Consider the following 22,320-nt stretch of genomic DNA (forward strand, 5'->3'; position numbering starts at 1 on the left):
ACTCGAACACTACCATCAGCTCTCACCACGTGGAATCGGGACTCATCTGACCAGACCACAGTTCAAACGTTATGATGTTAAGCCCTGGACAGGCGCTGCAGGTGGTGTCGTGCTGTCAGCAAAGTCACTTGCGTCGGTCGTCTGCTGCCATAGCCCGTTAGCCGAAAATTTCGCCGCACTGTTCTCGCAGATACGTTCGTCGTACGTCCCACGTCGATTTCTGCGGTTACTTCAAGCAGTGTTGTTTCTTTGTTAGCACTGACAACACTACGCAAACGGCGCTTTTTTCGATCGGTAAATGAAGGCCGTCGACCATTGCGTTGTCCGTGGTGGGAGATAATGCCTGAAATTTGGTATTTTCGGCTCAATGTTAGCACTGTGGATCTCGGAATATTGAATTCCGTAACGATTTCCGAAATGGAATGCTCCATCCATCTAGCTCCAACTGCCGTCTGTTAATTACCGTGGTGCGACCATAATCACGTAGGAAACTTTTCACGTGAATCACCCGAGTACAAATGACACCTCCACCAATGCACTGCCCGTTTATACCTTGTGCACGCGATACTACTGCCATCTGTTTATGTGCGTGTCGCTATCCCATGACTTTTGTCACCTCATTGTATATTACGACATTCCTCGCATGTTACGGCACTGTGTGCTCGCAGTAGTATCGCCGGCAACATTGCTGTCTTTTGGCTGCAGTACAGGGCAATTTTACAGTGTGGCTGGACAACATTGCTGATGAAGCAGGGCGTTTCAGCTAATTGCCGTCAACATTGTAGTCGTTTGGCTGCAGTACACGGCAATTTTACGGTGTTGCTAGCGTTGCCCACCAAGAGCGGCGAATGTTTCGCACGTCGGGGCCATGTGTACCTTGTTTCCTCTTTCACACGCCGACTCTGCTGTAGAGGCAATTTGAGCGGTGAAACAATATTTCTACATCTACATCAATACTCCGCAAGCCATCTGACGGTGTGTGGTGGAGAGTTCTGGCACCAATAAGTGATTCCCCCCCTTTCCTGTTCCACTCAAAAATAGCGCCAGGAAGAATGGTTGCCGGTAAGCCTATATATTAACTCCGATTTCTCAAATTTTCTCGCTGTTGTCATTTCACTATTGTCATATAACTCTGGCCGTAGGTGTGTCGCATTTATGATGTTCGTAGTTCGATCTCTGTACTGGTGAACCAAAATAAAATGTTAACACAATCGTTTCATCCATATTTCAAAATATTTTAATGAATTCCTCGAGTCCTTGCACCAAAGCGCTGCAAGAGGCAAATCGATTAGAAGTTCACTTTTAATAAAGACACCAAACTTCCGTTTGAATTACCGGTGTCTAATAAGTGAAGAATGATCACCAGTGCGGTTGTAACTGATGTACACTCTTTCATACTGATATTGGTCTTACCAATTATAAGACAAATTGCTTTTTACACATCTGGTATCAAGAGGAATATCGATGGGAAGTGCAGTTTGGATGGCTCGTTTATCTGGGGGAAGGGGCCAAACATTTCACTTTGAAGAGGTACATCTTCTGAACTAATCACCAGTAGCCAAAAACTGAAGTGTGATAACTAAACTGACTGTAACTAGTATACAGTCTCCCACAGTTGTGTTGGTCTTAGAAATTTGCGGACGAATTGCTCTTAAACGATATACCCAAAAAAGAATGAGCATGGCAAAATAAAGAAAGGTTAAACTCCTCTTGTGGCTGCTCTACAGTTTTAATTTCTAATGATCACTGTTCCACTGCAGACGATGCCTGCGCTCGCTACGTAAGGTCTTTCCTCACATTCCTAGCTCTAATCACTTTGCATGCTTTTCTTCTAATTCACGTATAACTGGTTTCCTATTGTACACTGACGAACAAGGGAAAGCGCAGTGCATCTTCAAAGCAAACCACATACAAGAGACTGGTGCTGTTAATACTTGTACTCTTCTTTTTTTTATTTTTTATTTATTTATTGGCTTTCAGTGCAAACCCAACAGTTATGACGATACGAGATTAAGTCGAGAAACTCTTCGATCTGGCCCGTAATCGAATCCGGGTCCCTTCCTTAAGCAGTTTGCCGCGTTGATCGCGCAGCTACCGAGGTGGACTAGGATACTGCTTCAGCAGTTGCTATCCTTATGGAAGTTAGCATGGTAGCAACTATCGGATGAATTCAGAGACGCGTTGGTCGGCTCGTCAACAGGTTGGTAAAATAGAAGTGAAGGAGATGTTCAGGGAACTTAAAGAACCTTCGAAAGAAAGGTTCTTTTCGCGAAATCCTGTCTGTTAGATTTAGATAAAAAGTATACGAGGAAGAGCGAATATAGTGCTTCCATCACACATCTCGCGTAGTTTTCGTGAGAATAAGGAAAGAGATTAGAGGAGGAAGAGGAGGGGATTAACATCCCGTCGGCAACGAGGTCATTAGAGACGGAGCACAATCTCGGATTAGGAAAGGATACGGGGGACATCTGTCGTGCCCTTTCAAAGGAACTATCCCGGCATTTTCCTGCAGCGATTTAGGGAAATCACGGAAAACCTAAATCAGGATGGCTGGACGCGGGTTTGAACCGTCGTCCTCCCGAATGCGAGTCCAGTGTGCTAACCACTGTGCAACCTCGCTCGGAGAAAGAGATTAGGCCGCTCACCAGTTCAGACAGGCAATCATTTTTCCCACCCTCAATAGTCGAATGAAGTAGGACAGAAATGTATGAAATGCATTGTACTGTACAGTGGCTTGTAGAGTATATACGATGATGAGCCAAAACATTATGACCACCTGCTTAATAGCTTTCTTGTCAGTCTTTGGAACGAAATACATCACTGATTCAGAATATCAGGGATCCGACAGTTTGTTGGTAGGTTTGTGGAAGTATATGTCATTAGATGTCTACGCACAGGTCATGCAATTCACGTAAATACCGGGCCGCTGATTTGCGTACGCTGTGATGGCGTCCAATATATACCCGATGGGTTCCGTGGGATTTACATGAGGCGAATTTGGTAGCCGAGACATCAACTTGAGTTCTCTATAATGCTCCTCGGGCCACCGTAGCAGGGTTCTGGCTCCGAGACACGGACAATTATACTGCTGAAAGATGACATCGCCGTAGGGGAAGACAAAGCATGAAGGGATGGTTCGCAGCAGTCAGCGTGTCCTCGATTACTCCCACGAGCCTCCGTCCGCGGCGCGCTGCACATTTCGAGCCGCCGTTTACATCGAAGACGGCGTTGTGGCTACGACCAGCGGCCTAGTGCAGTAAAAATGTGATTGACCCGAAGAGCCGACACGTTTCCACTGATTAACGCACTGATCGCCATGGTCCCCTGCCCACTGCAGTCGTAATAGACGATGTCATTGGGTCAACATGTGAACGCGTAGGGGTAGTCAGTTGCAGAGCCTTATGTTCAACGGTGTACGATGAACGGTGTGCTCCCAAACAGTTGTGCGAACACCATCATTGTGCTCTTCCACAGAGATGCAACTGATCACCAACTAGCCTACTTTGAGAAAGTAGGCAAGCCTCCCAACCCTACGTTCTGTGAAGAGTCGTGAACGTCCAGCCATTTAGCGCTTTGAAATAGTTGCACTGTTCTTCGACTGCTTTCCGTAGATGCTTACGATAGTGGCACGTGAACATTCGACCCGTTTCGCCGTTTTCGAGATACCCGTTTATAGACGAAGCGTAATAATAATCTGCCCTTTGTCAAAGTCGCTTATGTCAATGAATTTTTCCATTTGCAGCCCATATCTTCGCTAGGGTGATCCCATATACGTGTCAGACCCGCTTACATACTATTGTTATCGTGTCAACGCCTCCACGTGGCATCCAAGGTGGCCGTGGACAGTGGTCGTAATGTTTTGGCTTATCAGTGTATGTAGATACAAAACACAATAAAGTCTTTATGGCTCAATTCTCCTTACGACCTCGTAAATATCATGTATTACCCTTCGCTATGTCACATTCAGTCGAGCAACGACAGTTCCACATTTGGTAATTAAGCTCGCTAGAACTGTTAAGAAGGTACTTTATATTTATTGTGAAAGCAAATTATCCGGAAGTTTATATAGACTAAATGTGTGCAAGCCACCGATAAAAGTATCTCAAACTGTGGTAAGAAAACAAAACTATCAGTGACCAACCAGAAAGCATCTCAAAATCTAATTTTTAAGTGAAAACATGTAATTTTTTGGTTTATTTATGTGCTAAAGAGAAATATTACTCCATGTGTCTATAATTTGGTGCAGATAAGAGGTAGAAAATAAAGGAAACCAGTAATCATTCACTAGAAGCAGTCAGTTGTTTCGGACATTTTTTAAAGCTTTTGCAGACCGAAGAAGACAAATAAGTGAACGAAATGATGTACATTATTACGCTGATATCGCTAGACACTGGCATATTTAAACTGAAGCTGAAACTGTGAGTGCAACCGTTCAAAGTAAATGCAATTCCTCGGCTGGCGCAAAAAAACAGGCCCTGCGCTTTATCTTCAAATTACTTTGCCTGTGGTGGGCGACCCAACTTACTGCTGTGACCAGAAAAAATTATTCCTTCAAAGCTTTGAACAGCGAAACCCAGTTAACTTCTTGACTTTGCTATAATCTCCCAGAATTTCTAGGCGCGATTTATTACTTGTTTGCTTCAGGGTGTTCTGCCGAGTTGTTTCCATTTTACGCATACTTCGACAACGCGCCACAGCTGGGTTGAAACATTATGCATAAAATGGAAACAACAATTTGACATAACAGCCGGAAGCACACAATTAACTTTGCTGTAGCTTCATCATCCAGTTTTCCTAAAGGATTCGTTCTATCAGCTGGCAAACTTTGTGTATATGTTCATTCAATTCAGAAACGAAATGGCTGTTAAGTTTGCTTGTAAAAGTGCTGTGTTCGTGAGAAACAAACAGAAGCAGTTTATTTCAACCTACCGCTAAAATCTTACGCTGTTAAGTCGTTTATGGCTGTCAGGACCTTGAGTTTTTCACAGCTTCATAAATCAAGTAATGGAAACTAATTTTAAGTTAATAATACTCAGTCATTCCCAATAACCCCAGAATGTGTAACTGAAACCTGTGTTAAAACTTATAGTATGTCTAGTAATATTAACTTTAATCTTAGAATGAGGGTCATTCTGTGTCCCTTTTCAAGCGTAATGTTGACTTCACAATATGGAATGATCGAGAATGCAGTTAAAGTAAAAAAATGCTTATCTCTTGAAACTGCGTTGTAATAGGTAAGAGAGTCGAGGGATATAAATGTAAAAAAGCACATCTTTGTCGAAACAATAGCAAGGAAACATCATCAAGAATCGTGAGACAGATGTATATCAACTATAGAAAATGACGTGAGTAATAGACAAGAGGTGGTTTATAAACTCGTGAAATAAGAAAGGGATGCTGCAGGTTTAAATGTCATAGATAAAGATACTTGGATAAAACCCTACCGAGTATAGACTAAAGAAGATGGCAAAGAATTACAACTTCAAAGGATAAAAGAGACCATCTTTTATATCAAGGCGATGACCTCACACGAGATGAGATACGGAAGGCGCTGAATCAAACGGAAAACAGGAAAGCTGCAATTCCTGACAGGATCAACGTAGAATTCCTTAAAAACAGAGTGTCAACGTTACACTAAGGCTCTTCTTTACATGAATGCTGAAAGACGAGGGTGATACTAGAACCGTAGAAGATAGCGGAGGTGATGCGCTGTACAAAAATGGGAGAAGAAATGTCCATGAAAACTATGGAGGAATAAGCCTTCTGCATGCTTCTTACAGATGTCATTAGCAATAGAATGAGAAAGATAGCTGACGCCCTCCGAACAGAGGAACAAAATGGCTTTAGAGAAGAACGAACTTGTACTGACGATGTTGCTGACGCACGTCAGCTAATTGAACAACTACGGAAATACAACCCGAAGACTCATATCGCATTCATAGATTATGAGTGAAGCTTTGGAACATCGTGGAAAAGCAAGGGTGTCCGAGAAATTTGGTACAAATAATGTAGAGCTTGTATCAGCATACAGGAATTATAACAAATACAGGGAAAGGGAAGATAGAACCAATAAAGATCAAACAACGGAGAGTGACAGTATCAACAGTACTAAGACGACATTGTTAGGAAATACAAACGGGAAGTTAAACAAGGCGTCAGATTAATGTCAGGACATACACTCGTAAATACCCTGCTCTTTATCGATGATGAAATAATTATCCACAAGGAGAAATGACCTCCAGTTTGCAACACATTGCCTCAATCAAACAAGTAAGAACTATACTCTAAAAATTCCAGTAAAAAAACTAAGTCAACAGCATTCTAAATAAAATATCCAATTCGCTCCAAAATAGTATCAAGTGATCAATCAATAACCACGTGTCACGTTTTCATTCCTTAGGCTGCACTATTAGCCAGTTATATAAAAAGATGTCACTATAAATTAGATGAGTTTCAGATATATATGGCACATTACATAGAACACGTATTCACTGATGGCAAAACAAGGATGGATACAAAGCTAAAATTTTACAAAGTAATGGGTACCCTTATTCTGATAAATCAAAGTGAATATTGGACGCTAATTAAGAAAGACAAGAAGAGAATAGAGTCGGCTGAGATGAAATTTTTGAGGATAGTTAGAGATTATGTCTTCACAAATCAAAAACAAAACAAGGCTATAAAATAAGAACTTAATGTATAGTTTATGAATGAAAAAATAGGTCAAGGTTGCATAAAATGGAAACAACACATCAACAGGATGGCTAAAGACGGATTAGTTAAAGAAGTAATACATTGTAGATCAGCGAGAATCAGAGATATAGGATAACCGAGAACAGATGACTTCAGTGAAGACCAATCATGCTGTAAACCTGCTCCATGAAGAAAAGAGGAAGAAGAAGAAAAAAACATGGCGCCGTTTGTCTTGAGTATTCGTGAAGTAAAATACTTTGTGCTATAACGGAGACAACTTTCGAGTTCCTCCATGTCGCCTATATTGACTGATACCTGTGCTGTTTTAGACTTTGTAGAAAATGTGCCGTGGATTTTATTGAAACCTGTTGCCTTTAGTCCATAAGATCTTTACGACTGATGTTTCTACTTTGCCACAAAATCGTTAATTTTGTAAGAGGTATCGATTACAAGAGTTTCTCTCTTTTTCAGAAATAATGTACAGCCGACAGTTCCCAGCTTCCAAAGGCGACCCCTTGTGCCCCCTTGGCTTCCACCCTCAGGTGCGCTGGCCAACCAGGTGCAAGCGATGCTTCAGGTGAGTTAAGCTGCTACCTTATTTTTGCAAAGCATTACTGGCTAAAGTTTTACAACGGAGAGTGGGCCAGTCATGTTTTGGGCCGGTATCACGTACGACTTTGCCGATGTGGGGTGGCTTGGGTGCCTCGACGAAACAGCAGCTAATGCGGTCATCCGGCCCTAGTTGTAGATTGCCTATCTAACAGCTTGAAAACAAAGATTTTACTGTCAATACTTCATCTAATTTTTTGCTGAATTTAAAAATTTTAAATGCTGTCACAGTCTACTCATTAAGACGTCCGATTCTACATTAAAAGTTTAACGCAGTAAGTCAAATATTACAAACTGTTTATATGTCTTGAAGCAGAGTATCTCATGGCGCGCAAATTGCCCAGACTTTATTCACCCAGTATTTGAGGATGAGAGACCGTAGCGACTTCCAACACACTTTACATATATAATTTCTCACCGATACCCCCCAAAAAATAATGAAAGGAAATAACTTTAGTTTGTGATTTTATTATTATGGTTTTGCGTCTTCAGTCATAAAGGTTTTACGCGCTTCTCATCAAATGTGTTAGTCATTTGTAAAGAAATCACACATATAAAGGTGTTTTATACATGGGAGTTCGATTCTTGAAAGAATCGAGGTTGGAGGGCTTACCAGTAGTGATAGAAACGTTTCATTCAGAGCCATTCGGTCGTCATCTTGTAAAAATCTTCCAATAAAAGATTTCAATTTTCAGAATCTTTTGTTCGGAATCTGACGCCTTTACATGCGTAAATTCACAAGTACTTGTGAAGTTCGTTGACTGTTGCAGGTATGTCCGTTGTAAAATTGGTGCCATATTTCAGTACCAACTTAAATAATGCTCTCCTAAGTAGTCAACAAATGGTACATGACTTGAAATGCCGGCCGCGGTGGTCTAGCGGTTCTAGGCGCGCAGTCCGGTACCGCGCGACTGCTACGGTCGCAGGTTCGAATCCTGCCTCGGGCATGGATGTGTGTGATGTCCTTAGGTTAGTTAGGTTTAAGTAGTTCTAAGTTCTAGGGGACTGATGACCTCAGATGTTAAGTCCCATAGTGCTCAGAGCCAGAGCCACTTGAAATGGACGCTGAATATTGCCGTAGGATGCGGACCCAGACCAAACCATTGCGTCCAACCCTTGCCTCCAATAACGAACGTACCTTAAATAACTTTCTAGTTAAGGATATAAACATTTTGATGTACTTCGATAATTAAGTTATACCTTTTACGGTACGGATTAGTAGATTATTTTTTGTCTCACTCAGAGTGGGAGAGTAGCAAAGAAGGATAGAGAGGGATAACGTCAGAGATGACGAGGGACACAGAGGCAGGTAGACAGGGAAGTGGGTAGCGAGGGAGAGAGGGTGTGTGAGTGAGAGACAGAGAGAGAAAGAAGGAGATAGAGACAGAGGGAGAGAGAGAGAGAGAGAGAGAGAGAGAGAGAGAGCAATAGGGAATCATGGATAGTAAGGCATTTGCTTACGAATGGTGGCATAGTGGAGGGAAACACCTTCCAAGTTGTTGATCCTTACAAGATGTAGAAAACAACGAATTAAAGCGTGTTGAATGCTGAAGTGTGGTCTCGGTGCAGTCAGGAGAGAATGTGTAAAACTACAGCTGAGGTGGTTTCCATTAATCATTCAGAGTAATTTTGCCATACAGTGTTAACCCACTAGGTAGCTAGAGGGTTGGTGTGCTTCAGTTACCAACACACCAATGGGAGTCTGACATTTGCGGTCCCCATTGTGTTGTCAATTCCTTTGAGCGAAGAATTTTGTCTCAAGTAAAAAGCCTTTACGGACCTGAAAATTTCGCCTATTTAAAGTAAAAAACAGAACTCCGGCCCTAATTAAAATAAAGAACAGATTTTTACATGCTCAGATACACTATAGAGATCTAAGCACATATCAATTCCAGAATTTTTGCCTGAATTTTGTAGGAGATAGAAAGAAGAAACATTATACTTAAACGTCCCGTCGACAGCGAGGTCATTAGAGACGCAGTTCGGATTACAAAAGGCTTTTCAAAGGAATCATTTCGGCATACGCTTGGCATAATTTGGGGAAATCATAGTGAACCTAAATCAGGATGAACAGAACGTCGTCTTCGAAAATGCAAATTCAATAGGAGATAGAGACTTTGAACTTTGAAATTCTTGTTTGTTTCAAGTTAAATATTGACAAAATTGCAGCGAAGTGCCTATTCCGAAGCTTACACGTAGGAATCGGATGAGCTACGCATCTTCGGAGAGATCCTTTCTGAGCGAATATTTAGGCAATAAACGAAGTAGTTTTCCAGTTATGAAGTGATAATTTTGGAGCCTACTCTGGATAGGAAAATTTCAATTACTTCAAAAGAATTATTTTTAACTCTGGCAGTAATTAATAAAATATAGAATAGAATACTGAAGTGCTTAGAACGACCATCGAGATCAATTTCGTATGTGAATTTCAGTTTCTCACGAAATTTTTGTAGCAGATAGAGACCTTTAAAGCGAATTACTATCGTTGTGGAGAGTGGAGTGCTGTGGTGGCTACTCACAAATAGCACTTGTCACCGTGATGTCGCAATTTTGCGCCGCAAATGTCAGATGCTGGCTAATTTAAATCAGACTATAAATCTCATAGGCTGCCGGCGGTTGATGGAGGTGGACGCGCAGACAGCTCAGAACTTGGCCGCCTACGTACATGCCGTCTACTACGTAGCGGACATTCATATTGAGTCATGTGACGCTGGTATTCAGACGCTCATTCAAGGCGGGTCAGTTCCTCTTGCGTACACACAGTGGCAATGCTAGCGCGTATTATTATGCTGCATATTCAGGAAAACAAGCTTTCTCGCTGGGAGGCAGCTCGGAGATTCCTTTCAGAATGGGCAGACTCAGTGGTCTGCAGTCAGAGATGCAGGCTCACTAGTCTGCAGTCAGAGATGCAGCCTAACTAGTCTGCATTCAGAGATGATGACTGATTGACGACTGAATGGGAACAGTAGATGTAATTTTATCTGACACGAATAGCCAAAAATATTAATAATGTGTTACAAATCATTGACAACAAGCAAGGCAGCACAGACAGTGATTTCACGAGCGCTGTTTGCATCCACAGACTGAATCTTTCTCCGGAACTGGAGAAATCAGATTGCGGAAATTAATTACTGTACTGTTCGTTTGAATAAGTGGTGTCACATCCAGTCAGGTCATACAGTGATGGATTGTGTTATAGCGACAGCTTGAGCGCTTTGACTTTGTAGAAGCTCGAATTGTACATGTGCGAATGAATGCGCCCCGTCCAAGACAATATTTTGCAACGATATAATTCAAACAGTTTTGACACTCTCATATTCATAAAAGTAAAATTTATAAACGGAGATTTGTCATTCACAGTTTGTTTTGGCTTGATATTCTCAAGTGGCCAACTATCGTGGAATACACTAAAGGAAAAAAATCACACCTTAAAATAATGAAATTACAGGAATAGATTTGTCGATATAGCATATCTAAGTGATTAACATTGCAAGATCACAGGTTAATGTAAGCGCGAGATAAGCCGACGCAAATGTGAAATGCAGGTACGTTAATAACCGTTGTAACCGGCAGAATGTTGAATGGAAGCCTGCAGACGTGCATTCATTGTGTTGTACAGGTGCCGGATCTCAGTTTGTTGGATGGAGTTCCATGCCTGTTGCTGTTGGTCAGTCAGTATAGGGACGGTTACAGATGTTTCTGGATCATGCTGGAGTTCTCGTCCGATGATGTCCTGTATGTGCTCGATTGGAGACAGATCTGGCGATCGAGCAGGCCAAGGCGCACCGACGCTCTTTAGAGCATGTTGGGCTACAACAGCGGTGTGTGGTTGAGCGATATCCTGTTGGAAAATATTCCCTGGAAATCTGTTCGCGAATGGCAGCACTACAGGTCGAATCACCAGACTGACGTACAGATTTGCAGTCAGGGTCCGTGGGATGGTCACGAGAGTGCTCCTGCCGTCATTCGAACCAAACAGTAACTCCAGGTGTAAGCTCAATGTGTCTAGTGGACAGATAGGTTGGTTGCAGGTCCTCAACAGACCTCCTTCTAACAAGCACACAGCCATCACTGGCACTGGGGCAGAGCCAGCTCTCATCAGAAAACTTCCACCCTGCCCTCCAATGATCCCTCGCTTGACGCTATTGAAATCTCAAATGGCGGTGGTTTGGGGTCAGTGGAAAACACGCTTTGGGACATCGGGTTCGGAGCTGTCCTTGAAGTAACCGATTTGTGGCAGTTCGCTGTGTGACTGTGGTGCCAACCGCTGCTCAAATTGCTGCTGCATATTGCAGTACGATGCGCCAGAGCCATACCCCGAACTCTATGGTCATCCGTCTAGGTACTAACACATGGCTACCCAAAGCCCGGTCTTCTTGCGACCATACGTTCTCCTGACTGTCGTTGCCAGCAGTCATGTACAGTGGCTACATTGCTCCCAATTCTTTTTGCAGTATCACAGCTTGTTGTAGCGCTATTACACGACCTCGTTCAAATTCAGTGAGGTGTTAATAACGGTGTCTTTGTCGTCTTAAAGGCATTTTTGACTCAGTTGAACTCACCACATCCAATCTTAAAGGCAACTAACGCTCAAGATCGTTACAGTGTGTATTGAAGGCAAAACTGACTTGCATTCTCATAGTGTCCTACCAGCGCCACTCGTACGCGATTAACGCTAAATTTAAACAGACATCATCTTTTAGATGTAGAAACACAGGTCTACCAACTTTCGTTTATGTCGCACAGCTCCTTCTTGGTGTTGCAATTTTATTTCTGTCAGTGTATTCTCACTTAAATTTTATTAGATCTTAACAAATTTCTCTTTCTCAGAAATGTTTTTCTTCCTCTAGTAAATGAGCATTTTATATCCACTCTGCCTCGAACATTATTAGATATTTTACTTGTGAAATAGCAGAACTGATCAATTACTTTTACTGTCTCATTTACTTGTCAAATTCTCCTGCATCGTCTGATTGAAAGTGGCTGCATTCCATTACACTTCTTTCACTTTTGTTGATACTCATCTTATACCTTACTTTCAAGACGCTTTTGATTCCATTCAGCTCCTCTTCCAAGTCCTTCGCCGCCTCTAACAGATTTACGTCATCGGAAAACCTTAAAGTTTTTATTGTTTCCCCCGGTACTTTAATTCGATTGTTAAATTACTCCTTGCTCAGTGTTCCCATTGAATAACATCGGGGGCAGGCTACAAACCTGTCTCTTTCCCTTTTCAATCTGACTTCCGTACTACAAGTTGTGAATAACCTTTCACTCCCTGTATTTTATCCCTAAAAAAATGGTTCAAATGGCTCTGAGCACTATGGGACTTAACTTCTGAGGTCATCAGTCCCCTAGAACTTAGAACTACATAAACCTAACTAACCTAAGGATATCACACACATCCATGCCAGAGGCAGGACTCGAACCTGCGACCGTAGCGGTCGCGCGGTTCCAGACTGTAGCGCCTGGAACCGCTCGGCCACTCCGGCCGGCGTATTTTATCCCTGTCACCTTCAAAATTTCAAAGAGTGCTATCCAATGAATATTCTCAAAAGACTTCTCCAAATCAAGAAATGCTATAAACGTTGGTTTACCTTTCTTCAATCTCTCTTCTAGATCCAATAGTAGGTTCAGTATTGCCGCACGTGTTCCTGCAGTTCTCCAGAACCCAAACTCATGTTCCAGGAGGTCTGTTTCCTCTAGTTGTCCTATTCTTCTGTAAAGAATTCGTGTCGGTATTTTGGAACCATGACTTATTAAAGTGATTGTGCGAAAGTATTCAATCCTGTCAGCAGCTGCCTTTGGAATTGGACTTACTGCATTGTTCTTGAACTGTAGATAATTTCACGTGTCTCATACATCTTGCACTCGGGGTGGAATAATTTTGTCATGGCTGGATCTTCCAAAGATCTCAGTAATTTTGAGGGAATGTCGCCTACTCCAGGAGCCATCTTTCCACTTAAATCCTTTCGCTCTCTGTCAAATTATACTTGCAATATCATATCTCCCATCTCATGTTCACTTACTTCATCTTCTCTTTATGTAATACTGTCCTCAAGTTTGTTTCCCTTATATAGACCCTCTATATGTTCCTTCCATCTTTCAGCTTTCCCTTAGCTTAGGCAGCTCGTGTTCTTTTATGTAGGCTGTGCCTGTACCTTATAGAGGTCTCAGTCTAAACACGAATAGAGTTAATACAAACATACAGTATTTTTTCGTAGCTGGAGTTCACACTCAAATAAAACATTTTCGGAGACATCATCTTCATCTATTGCTGTTTAACTATAGTACGAATATGTAGTAGTTTAGATCTGCTTCTTAATATGCTGATCTGGGTCTGGATCGGACTAGGATCGGCTAAAGCATAAACTTCCTTTGCCGCTTCGGATGACGTTCAAATCGGAATGTTGGTGGACGATCCCTAGTGGTTCCACCCTATACACCAGAGCAAAAATTGAGGCGGCGCTACGCTCCAAAGGGGTCAGACAACGTTTAATTGGGATGCAGCCCCACAGTCTCCTTAGAGAAGGGTTGAAACCTCCGGGCGTGTCAGTAGTATCAAATGTTGTGGAGAACGTCTTCCAGTTGCTGATTGCACTTTGACGTGTCGATTCTGACTACGAAATGTGTGGGAATCAGCGCTCCAAAATAAGGGGTTAAAACGAAATTAGAATTATATTAATACCTTCAGCTGCTGAGGGGCGTTGATACATATCAACGGGGCAGGTGGAAATGTGTGCCCCGACTGGGACTCGAACCCGGGATCTCCTGCTTACATGCCAGACGCTCTATCCATCTTTTTTTTTCATTTTGTTCGTTGTGTTTGGTCGTTGCGGACGTCACAAGACATCCGTTAAAGTTCGTTTGTTGATCCTTGCGCTCAGTTTCTTTATTACAGAGGCCAAACAGCTCTCTGACCGAACAGGCTGAGCTACCGTGCCGGCTGCATCTGAGCCACGGAGGGCACGGAGGGTAGCGCGACTGCAGGGACTATCTCGCGCACGCCTCCCGCGAGACCCACATTCTCACCTTGTATGTCCACACGATACATTCGTAGTGTCCCTACCCAACACACTCATTACTCGTGGAAGACATTCATACCAAGTCCCGTAAGAGTTCGGGTAATGTGTGTGCAGCCGGCCGCGGTGGCCGTGCGGTTCTGGCGCTGCAGTCCGGAACCGCGGGACTGCTACGGTCGCAGGTTCGAATCCTGCCTCGGGCATGGGTGTGTGTGATGTCCTTAGGTTAGTTAGGTTTAAGTGGTTCTAAGTTCTAGGGGACTTATGACCTAAGATGTTGAGTCCCATAGTGCTCAGAGCCATTTGAACCAATATGTGTGCATCCGCACAGAAGAGGATCTATATACTTATATGGATATGGTGTCGGACATGTCCGAAAGAATAGACACCATATCCATATAAGTATAAAAAAAGGGGTGGTTTCATTGACGCCCTTTATGCCACCTCTGCGGCCCCTTCATGCCGATTCTCAGCGACGGTGTGTTTGGAATGTTTTTCTCTGCCACCCATCAGAAAACCGCGTAACTTTAGGCGTCTCGGTTCTATCCTCCACGCCGAGTGGTCAAAAGAAGGGGCGAAATGTGGGCAAGAGGTGCTCTGACGATCTACCGATCGTGTGACCGGTCCACAACGGCGTTGGCATAATTGTGTTGAAGTTTGGTGCCAATGTGACGTCATTAGCCCACCTTGCCAACACCGACTCAAAGGAAGGCCTCGGCGCTTGTTGGTGACGTCACGTCAGCTAGGCACGTCTGTTGCAGGCAGAAAAGCCTGGGCGTGCTTATCACTATAAATCTCTTATTTTTGGACAAAATATTTGGTATTGTTTTAGATTCTGCATTTTTATTTAGATGAAAGATTTTCTTACTGTCGTAGAGCTACAAATGAAGATCATAGTTCTGTATTACTGAATCCTGTCGAAACAAACGTAGATCAGTATGAGAAGACGCTTTGCCCCATTGCAAGCTTCGGAAATTTTACATTCAAGTACCTATATTTCCTTGATCCATTTTGTTGTCGAAACTTACCCCGACCCCCTTACAATGAACTCGTTTCTTTTATTTATTTATTTATTTTCGTTTGACATCGTCACTGGAAATGTGAACTAATTTACATGTGTAAATGTCCAACTGTTGCCAGTCATTAGACTGCAGTCGTTTTCAACGAAAGGAATTCTAAACGGGAAACAAAATAGCTTCATACATTGAAAATACTGCTGAGCTTAAACTTTTTTAAACATGCACATTAGAAAAGATAAATATTACCCTCTTGCAACTTAAAGGAGAAACTTTATAAGATAAAAAAATTTTATTTGATAAAACAATTATCTCCCTTTTGCTTCTTCTTCTGTCCCCCACACTCTCCCCCAACGTGTACAATCGCAAGATATTTCACTAACATTCAGTGCTCCTCATCCCATAGTCAACCAAGATACTAAAGAAGAGCACCAATATGTTCACAGTTTCTTGTAAAAGCAACCCAGTACAAACGTAACTTCCACAGATTTACAAATAAGGTAAAGAAGCACGAATTCTGTTGCTGCTGGACCATGAAGTTGTCCATGAAGTTGTTTTTGTATGTCAATCCTTAAAACAGGTGGAAATTTAAGTTCAGGAATACACTATTTTTTAAGAAGTGTAATGAATTGCACAATTAATTGATTGCAGAAATCTCTCAGAACAATGTGTGTTGGTCAACTACCGCCAATAGTTTCACATTTTCCTGTGTCAGGGAGGGAGACACCACGATTATGAGTATGTCTGCAACAGACCTGGCGTTCGCCGTGCCTAGCTGACGTGACGTCACGAACAAGCGCCGAGGCCTTCCTTTGAGCCGGTGTTAACCTTACACGTCACGTGAACCTCTGAGCTGTGGCCTTTTCGAGTTCACGCCTTTGCATCGTTACAGAGGAAGGCTGTGCGCACCTTTGAGCAAAATAACTTAAGCGTCGCAGTGGGTAGGAATTGCGGGGTTTCGAAAAGGCGATCCTTCAATTCTATTTCTGTTACACACAGAGCACGTGACAAACAACACGCAAATTTCGAAGCTCCACTACAGACAGCTACATCAGTGAACCTGATACTTCCCCCGCTACGTTTTACAGTCTAATTTGACTAGAGGTGTGGTTAGGCAGAGTGAAGCGCCACGGGCGTTTAGGAACGCGACTAATGTGACACTACGGAACTGGTGGCGCGCTCGTCCTGACGCATTCAAAGAATGCACGACCCCGCCAGCAGAATATGTCGCCCACTCCAGCCGACCACGCCTCGTCTCCACCGCCAACCGCTTCGCTCCGGCGCCTACGGCATGCGGATGGAAGATTCTCTAGATGCTCCTAATTCCCGGCCTGCTAGTTGCTGCGGGAGATCTCGCTCTAGTAAGTAAAGGATTCAGCGACCGTTGTCAGTCTCATTACAATCCTTCTGGGTGTACCGCCGCGTCATTTTACACAGTCCAGTCACATTAATGTGCCCACTGCCTATGCTCAACGTCAACATGCCATAACCACTTGCAGACTGCAGGTCGCAGCACTAGAAGTGGAGGTGGGGGAGGAGGGGAAGGCGGAGATAACAGTGCACTGCAGTCGTTGTCATAATGTGGAAACGGAGCGATACATCTGACGTCCAAAAGGCAATGATAATTGGCTTTCGGGCCAAGATTGGAAGCATTTCTGAAACGGCTAAGTTTGTAAACTGTTCGTGTGGCGCGTGGCTAAAGTATACCGGGCATGGTTATCCAAAACCGGCGCCGAGGCAGCTGTAGTGCACCACGGGCCTTAGGCGACAAGGGTGAACGACGGCTCCAGAGACGTGTATCTGAGAATAGACGTGCAACTGTTGGGCAGCTGACCGCCCGGATGAACTAAAGGGCTACCAACACTGTCTCCTCAACTACCGTTCAGCGAACGTTGCTGCATTTGGGCCTCCGCAACAGGTTCAAAATGGTCCAAATGGCTCTAAGCACTATGGGGCGTAACATCTGAGGCCATCAGTCCCCTAGATGGTTCAAATGGCTCTGAGCACTATGAGACTTAACATCTGAGGTCACCAGTCCCCTAGACTTGGAACAACGTAAACCTAACTAACCTAAGAACATCACACACATCCAAGCCCGAGGCAGGATTCGAACCTGCGACCGTAGCAGCCGCGTTGTTCCGGACTGAAGCGCCTAGAACCGCTCGACCACAGCTGCCGCCCCTCCGCAACAGGCATCTGATTCACGCAACCATGCTGACTGCTGTTAATCGACTACGAAGGCTGGAATTTGCACGCCAATACAGCAGCTGAATGCCCACCGAGAGGTGGCAGGTGACGTTTTCAGGTGAATCACATCTTCTGTTCCATCGGACAGTTGGCCATTGGCGTGTGCGGCTCAGCATCGACCACTGGAGGGGTCCAGGCCAGAGGAGTCAGCTTTATGGAATGTTTTCGTGGCATTCCGTGGATGATCTCCTCATTCTGCAAGGCACAGTGGATCAACACAACTATGCATCTATTCTTGGAGACTATATTTTTTCCTCTGGACGATGGCAGCTACCAGCAGGACAACGCAACATGTCACACGGCATGCAACATCTCACACAGCTGGCAGTGTACGTGCGTGTTTCGAAGAGCACCAGGATGAGTTTACCATACTCCTCTGATCACCAAACTCCCCATATTTAAACCCAATCGATTGATTAGCTAGAACATAACTAAACTGGAAGAAACAACACTTTGTTTCAGAATAATTCACCGCGGGATATCTCGAGTTCGCATCATTTGAAACGCTTTTCTAGACATACACAGCGTGTTAAAAAAGTATTCCATGTTCGAGAGGTGGTAGTACGGACTGAAAGAAGATAAAAATATCGGAGCGGTGCATCTTAAAGGGCCGCTTCCTGAACGTGGAGGTACGCCGGCGGATGAACAAGAGTCGGTGTGCCGCCCAGCCTGGACGTGGTTTTTAGTCGGTTTCCCAATTTCCACTAGGTGAGTACCGGGCTGGTACCCGAATCCTGCCCCAGTTAGACGATTCGCAAATATTTATAAAACTTTCGTTCACTTCCGCATGAATAATATAGATGAGGTGCACGTATTGGGACCCAGGGAATAACGAGGTGGCGACAGGAAGGCCACCCGGCCACCCTTATATTAAGTATGACAAATCCTAAAATAATATGCCGCCCCTGCACCGATGCAGGACAAAGGCACAAGAAAACGAAGAAACATGGGATCTGAACTGTATACCTTAGGAGCTATGATCACTTGGTCATCTTTGCTACTGTCTGAAACACGTCTATTCTGCTGCAAGCTTGTAGCTATTACGAATGACCAACACAGTGCAGTAAACAAACGAGAACACATTATTCTGTGGCTGTGAAACAGCAGAGCTTCTCACGTAATCCGATTGCAATTTCATGTTACCTGCACATGTGAGCCATCGCTAAAGGAGGCGCTCAGTATCTTGCCCATCCACAGTAAGGCGTGTTTCTAACTTTTTTAGGGAAACAAGCACTCAGTGAAAAACTCTGAGTTTATCACAGTTGCACCGGCCGGCACTGATGACGCGTTCCTGTAGTGTTTGTATCTCACTAATAACGCATGCACACGCCAAAGATTTCAAGTATTCCCACAGCCAAAAATCCAAGGGATTAAATCTGCAGAAGTAGTTGGCCAACGTACTCGACCTCCCTGACAAATCTGCTGCCCATTAACTGTCTTGGACATTTCGAAGAAAATAGGCTGGTGCTCGATCAAGCGTGAATCATATCTCAAGCCGATGTTGGAATGGTACTCTAGCAGGACAGGCAGCTCGTTCGATAGGTACTGGCGATACCTCGCACCAGTATTTGGAAGTATGTAAGGTCCTATAGGTATGCAGGCGACAGCATGCGCTATCAGTATGTCCCAAAATAACCTACATAAAAACGGGATTTTTCAGGGGCTTATACCTCGGATTCTGCTGGTGATAGGAAAATGGGGTCACATGTTTTGGGTAGTGCTTGAGCAAGAGACCATCTGTATACTCAACAGAAGGATCGCCTTACTTTAACTACCCTACACTTCAGGGTCGAAGTTCGAATGTTACACATTCCCTTCAGCTTAGGAAGATGGAGCAAACCGATTAGTCCTTTTTGTATTAGATGGGGTCTGGTGCGCGCCTTAAGAGGCATATGGAGACACCATTTACTTCATGGGCGGTTTCTGATAAAACCCCAAAAACGTGGTTTTTGGGGACCAAACCCGAGCTGCGGATCTCAAGAGGGCTGTGCGCAGCAAATAGCAGTAATTTTTACGATTTATTCCTAAGATCCCGTTCCAAAATTTTCTTATTATCTTTATCCGTTTCCAAAGAGGTTCAAAGTTACCATACTTGTACACATAAAACAGGCACGTAAAATCTGGAGTTAGTAGTTTATAAAGTGGCGTATCACGGACAAATATCCTGTAAAATGTCTCCTGTATCACTAGCAATCACATTTTGTTGTTGTACTGAATCAGATGTGAAATTTTTGTGCACATAAAATCCGGTCTGATGTGCAAAATTATATAGTCTTGTGGGTATTTTTCAGCTTCACATAAGTAAACTATCAGAATTTTAGTGGCCAATGAAGGTCTTTTTATATGAGTGACATTCCCTGCTGCAGCAAATAAAAGAAGGAAACCTGCAGAAAAAAGCTCCTTTCGGAACACAAAAAAGGCGAATGCTGAAAAGTAGGGCTTCAGCTGCCTCATTCTAACTTCCTCAGCACCTATAAAAGTTATCCCAAAAATTTTGGCTTGCGAACGTATTCGAGCTTTTTGATGCTGAGAGGGAAGACAATGACAGTGGTAAGAGACGGAAAAGTCGTACGTAATGAGAGGTAGTAGACAGTGGTTGTGGAATAGAACGAAGGAGACAATGGCCGTGTGAGAAGAAGAGGGAGACACAGCGACAGTGAAACATAATCTGTCACGAACAGTGCTAGGAAGAGAGTGAAGGAGACAGTGCCAGTGGGAGTGGAATAATGAGAAGGAGAAAGTGGAAGTGGACGAGAGTCAGTGATAGTGAGAGAGTCTGTGACAGCAACAACGAGGAAGGGAGAGATAGTGACAGCTAGAAAAGACAGCAGCAATGGGAAGGAATGAATGAGATAGCAGTAGTAAGAGAGCAAGAGGGAAACAGTGACAGTGAAAAGAGACTGTAGTAGCGGGACAGAACGAAGCAGACTGTAGCTCCGAGACGGGACTGTCACCGTTACAGAGACGTAAAGAGATAATGGCAGTGAGTGAGTGAGAATGGGCAATTGGGAATGGATTGGTATGAGCGACTTGCAGATGTGGACTAGTGGGTGTGAGTGAGTTACTTATACGGGAGGTTGTGGGAGTGAGAAATGTGTTGCATGTTAAAAAGATAGCGAACATGTTCGCATGCCAAAATTTTGGTAAAATTTTTTAAAGGTGCTGAGGAAAATAGAATCAGTCAGCTGATACCCCACTTGTCAGTCAGAGTATTTTAATAAACAGGAGCATATTCGCCTTCTTTGTGTTCCGATTGTAGCATCGTTACTCTATCACCAGTAATTCCTGTCCATACATTACGTTTGCAGTGACGAAGAAGAACAAGTGCTCATAGTTTAGTACTCATGTGAATAACTTCATACTTTTCTTCATTCAGGGTCAATTGCCACTTTTCGCAACATACAGATATCTTATCTAAATCATTTTGCAAGTCGTTTTGATCATCTGATGACTTTACAAGACGGTAAATCACAGCATCATTTGCAAACAATCTAAGAAGGCTACTCAGATTGTCTCCTATGTCGTTAATATAGATCAGAAACAATAGAGGGCCTATAACACTTCCTTGGGGAACGCAAATTGCATGACTATGGAATATAGTCTCAGTTGTGCAACTGGACTCGTGACTTCATGTCGGAAATGTTACAATTCGTAGTAACTGACGGAAAATCGTCGAGTAAAACGGAAGTAATATCTGGCTTTCCGCAAGGGAAGTATTATAGGCCGTCGAGTTAAACGATTTGGGAGACAATCTGAGCAGCCTTCTCAGGCAGCTTGCGGATGGTGCTGTCATTGACCGCCTAGTAGAGACATCAGGTGAGCAAAACAAATTGCAAAATACTTTAGACAGGACATACGGCAATGTACGGTGCGAGAGTGACAATTGACTCTAAATAATGAAAAGTGTGAGGTCACCCACGTGAGTACTAAAAGGAATCGGTTAAATTTCAGTTACACTATAAACCACACAAATCTAAAGGCTGTAAATTGGACTGAATACAAATGACTTAAATTGGAACGATCACATAGAAAATGTTGTGGATAATGCAACCCAAAGACTGATTTATTGGCAGAATACTTAGGAAATGCAACATGTCTTGTAAAAGAACTGTCTACATTATGCCTGTCCGTTTTCTTCTGAAGTATTATTGCCCGTTATGAGGTCCGCATCAGACGGGATTGACGGAGGACATGAAAAAAGTTCAAAGAATGACACCGTCGTGAAGTAGGAGACAGAGTGCCACGCATGTGGTAAAGCGAATTAAGGTGGCAATCATTAAAACAAAGGCGCATTTCGCTGTGGCAGGATTTCTCAAGAAATTTCAAGCCACCAAATTTCTTTTGCAAAGGCGACAATATTTGTTGGTGCTCACCTACAGAGGGAGAAATAATCATAACAAAATAAATAGAAATCAAGCTCATACGTGGAGATTCAAATGTTCGTTTTCCCCGCGCGCTGTTGTAGATTGGAACCGTAGGGAAATAGCTTGAAGGTGATTCGATGAACACTTTGCCCGGCACTTAATTGTAAATTGCAGAGTAATCATTTAGACTGACCATTGACGGATGGAAAACTTTCCACTACGAGCTGTTTAGTTCTCAGGCTCACGAAATGAATTTCTCCTCGCCTCTTACTTTTCTTTTAATTTTCCACACAAGATTCTCGTGTTGAATTATTTCTAACTAGAGTGGGGTATTCGGTTCAAAACTGATCAGTCAAATAAATGAGGTCTCTA

General features: G+C 43.3%; 1 protein-coding gene across 2 annotated transcripts in view; it reads left to right on the forward strand.

Annotated features, from left to right (window-relative positions):
• Positions 1-22,320, forward strand: part of LOC124774718 (trichohyalin) — a 402,178-nt gene that overhangs the window by 91,122 nt on the left and 288,736 nt on the right. For both annotated transcript variants that reach the window (XM_047249503.1, XM_047249504.1), the window contains exon 2: positions 7,165-7,270. In XM_047249503.1, coding sequence (XP_047105459.1) covers positions 7,170-7,270 — 101 coding nt within the window. In that variant the 5' untranslated portion in view covers positions 7,165-7,169. The remainder of the gene's footprint in view (positions 1-7,164; positions 7,271-22,320) is intronic.

Source organism: Schistocerca piceifrons, chromosome 2 (assembly GCF_021461385.2).
Source record: "Schistocerca piceifrons isolate TAMUIC-IGC-003096 chromosome 2, iqSchPice1.1, whole genome shotgun sequence".
NCBI classification, from domain to species: Eukaryota; Metazoa; Arthropoda; class Insecta; order Orthoptera; family Acrididae; genus Schistocerca; species Schistocerca piceifrons.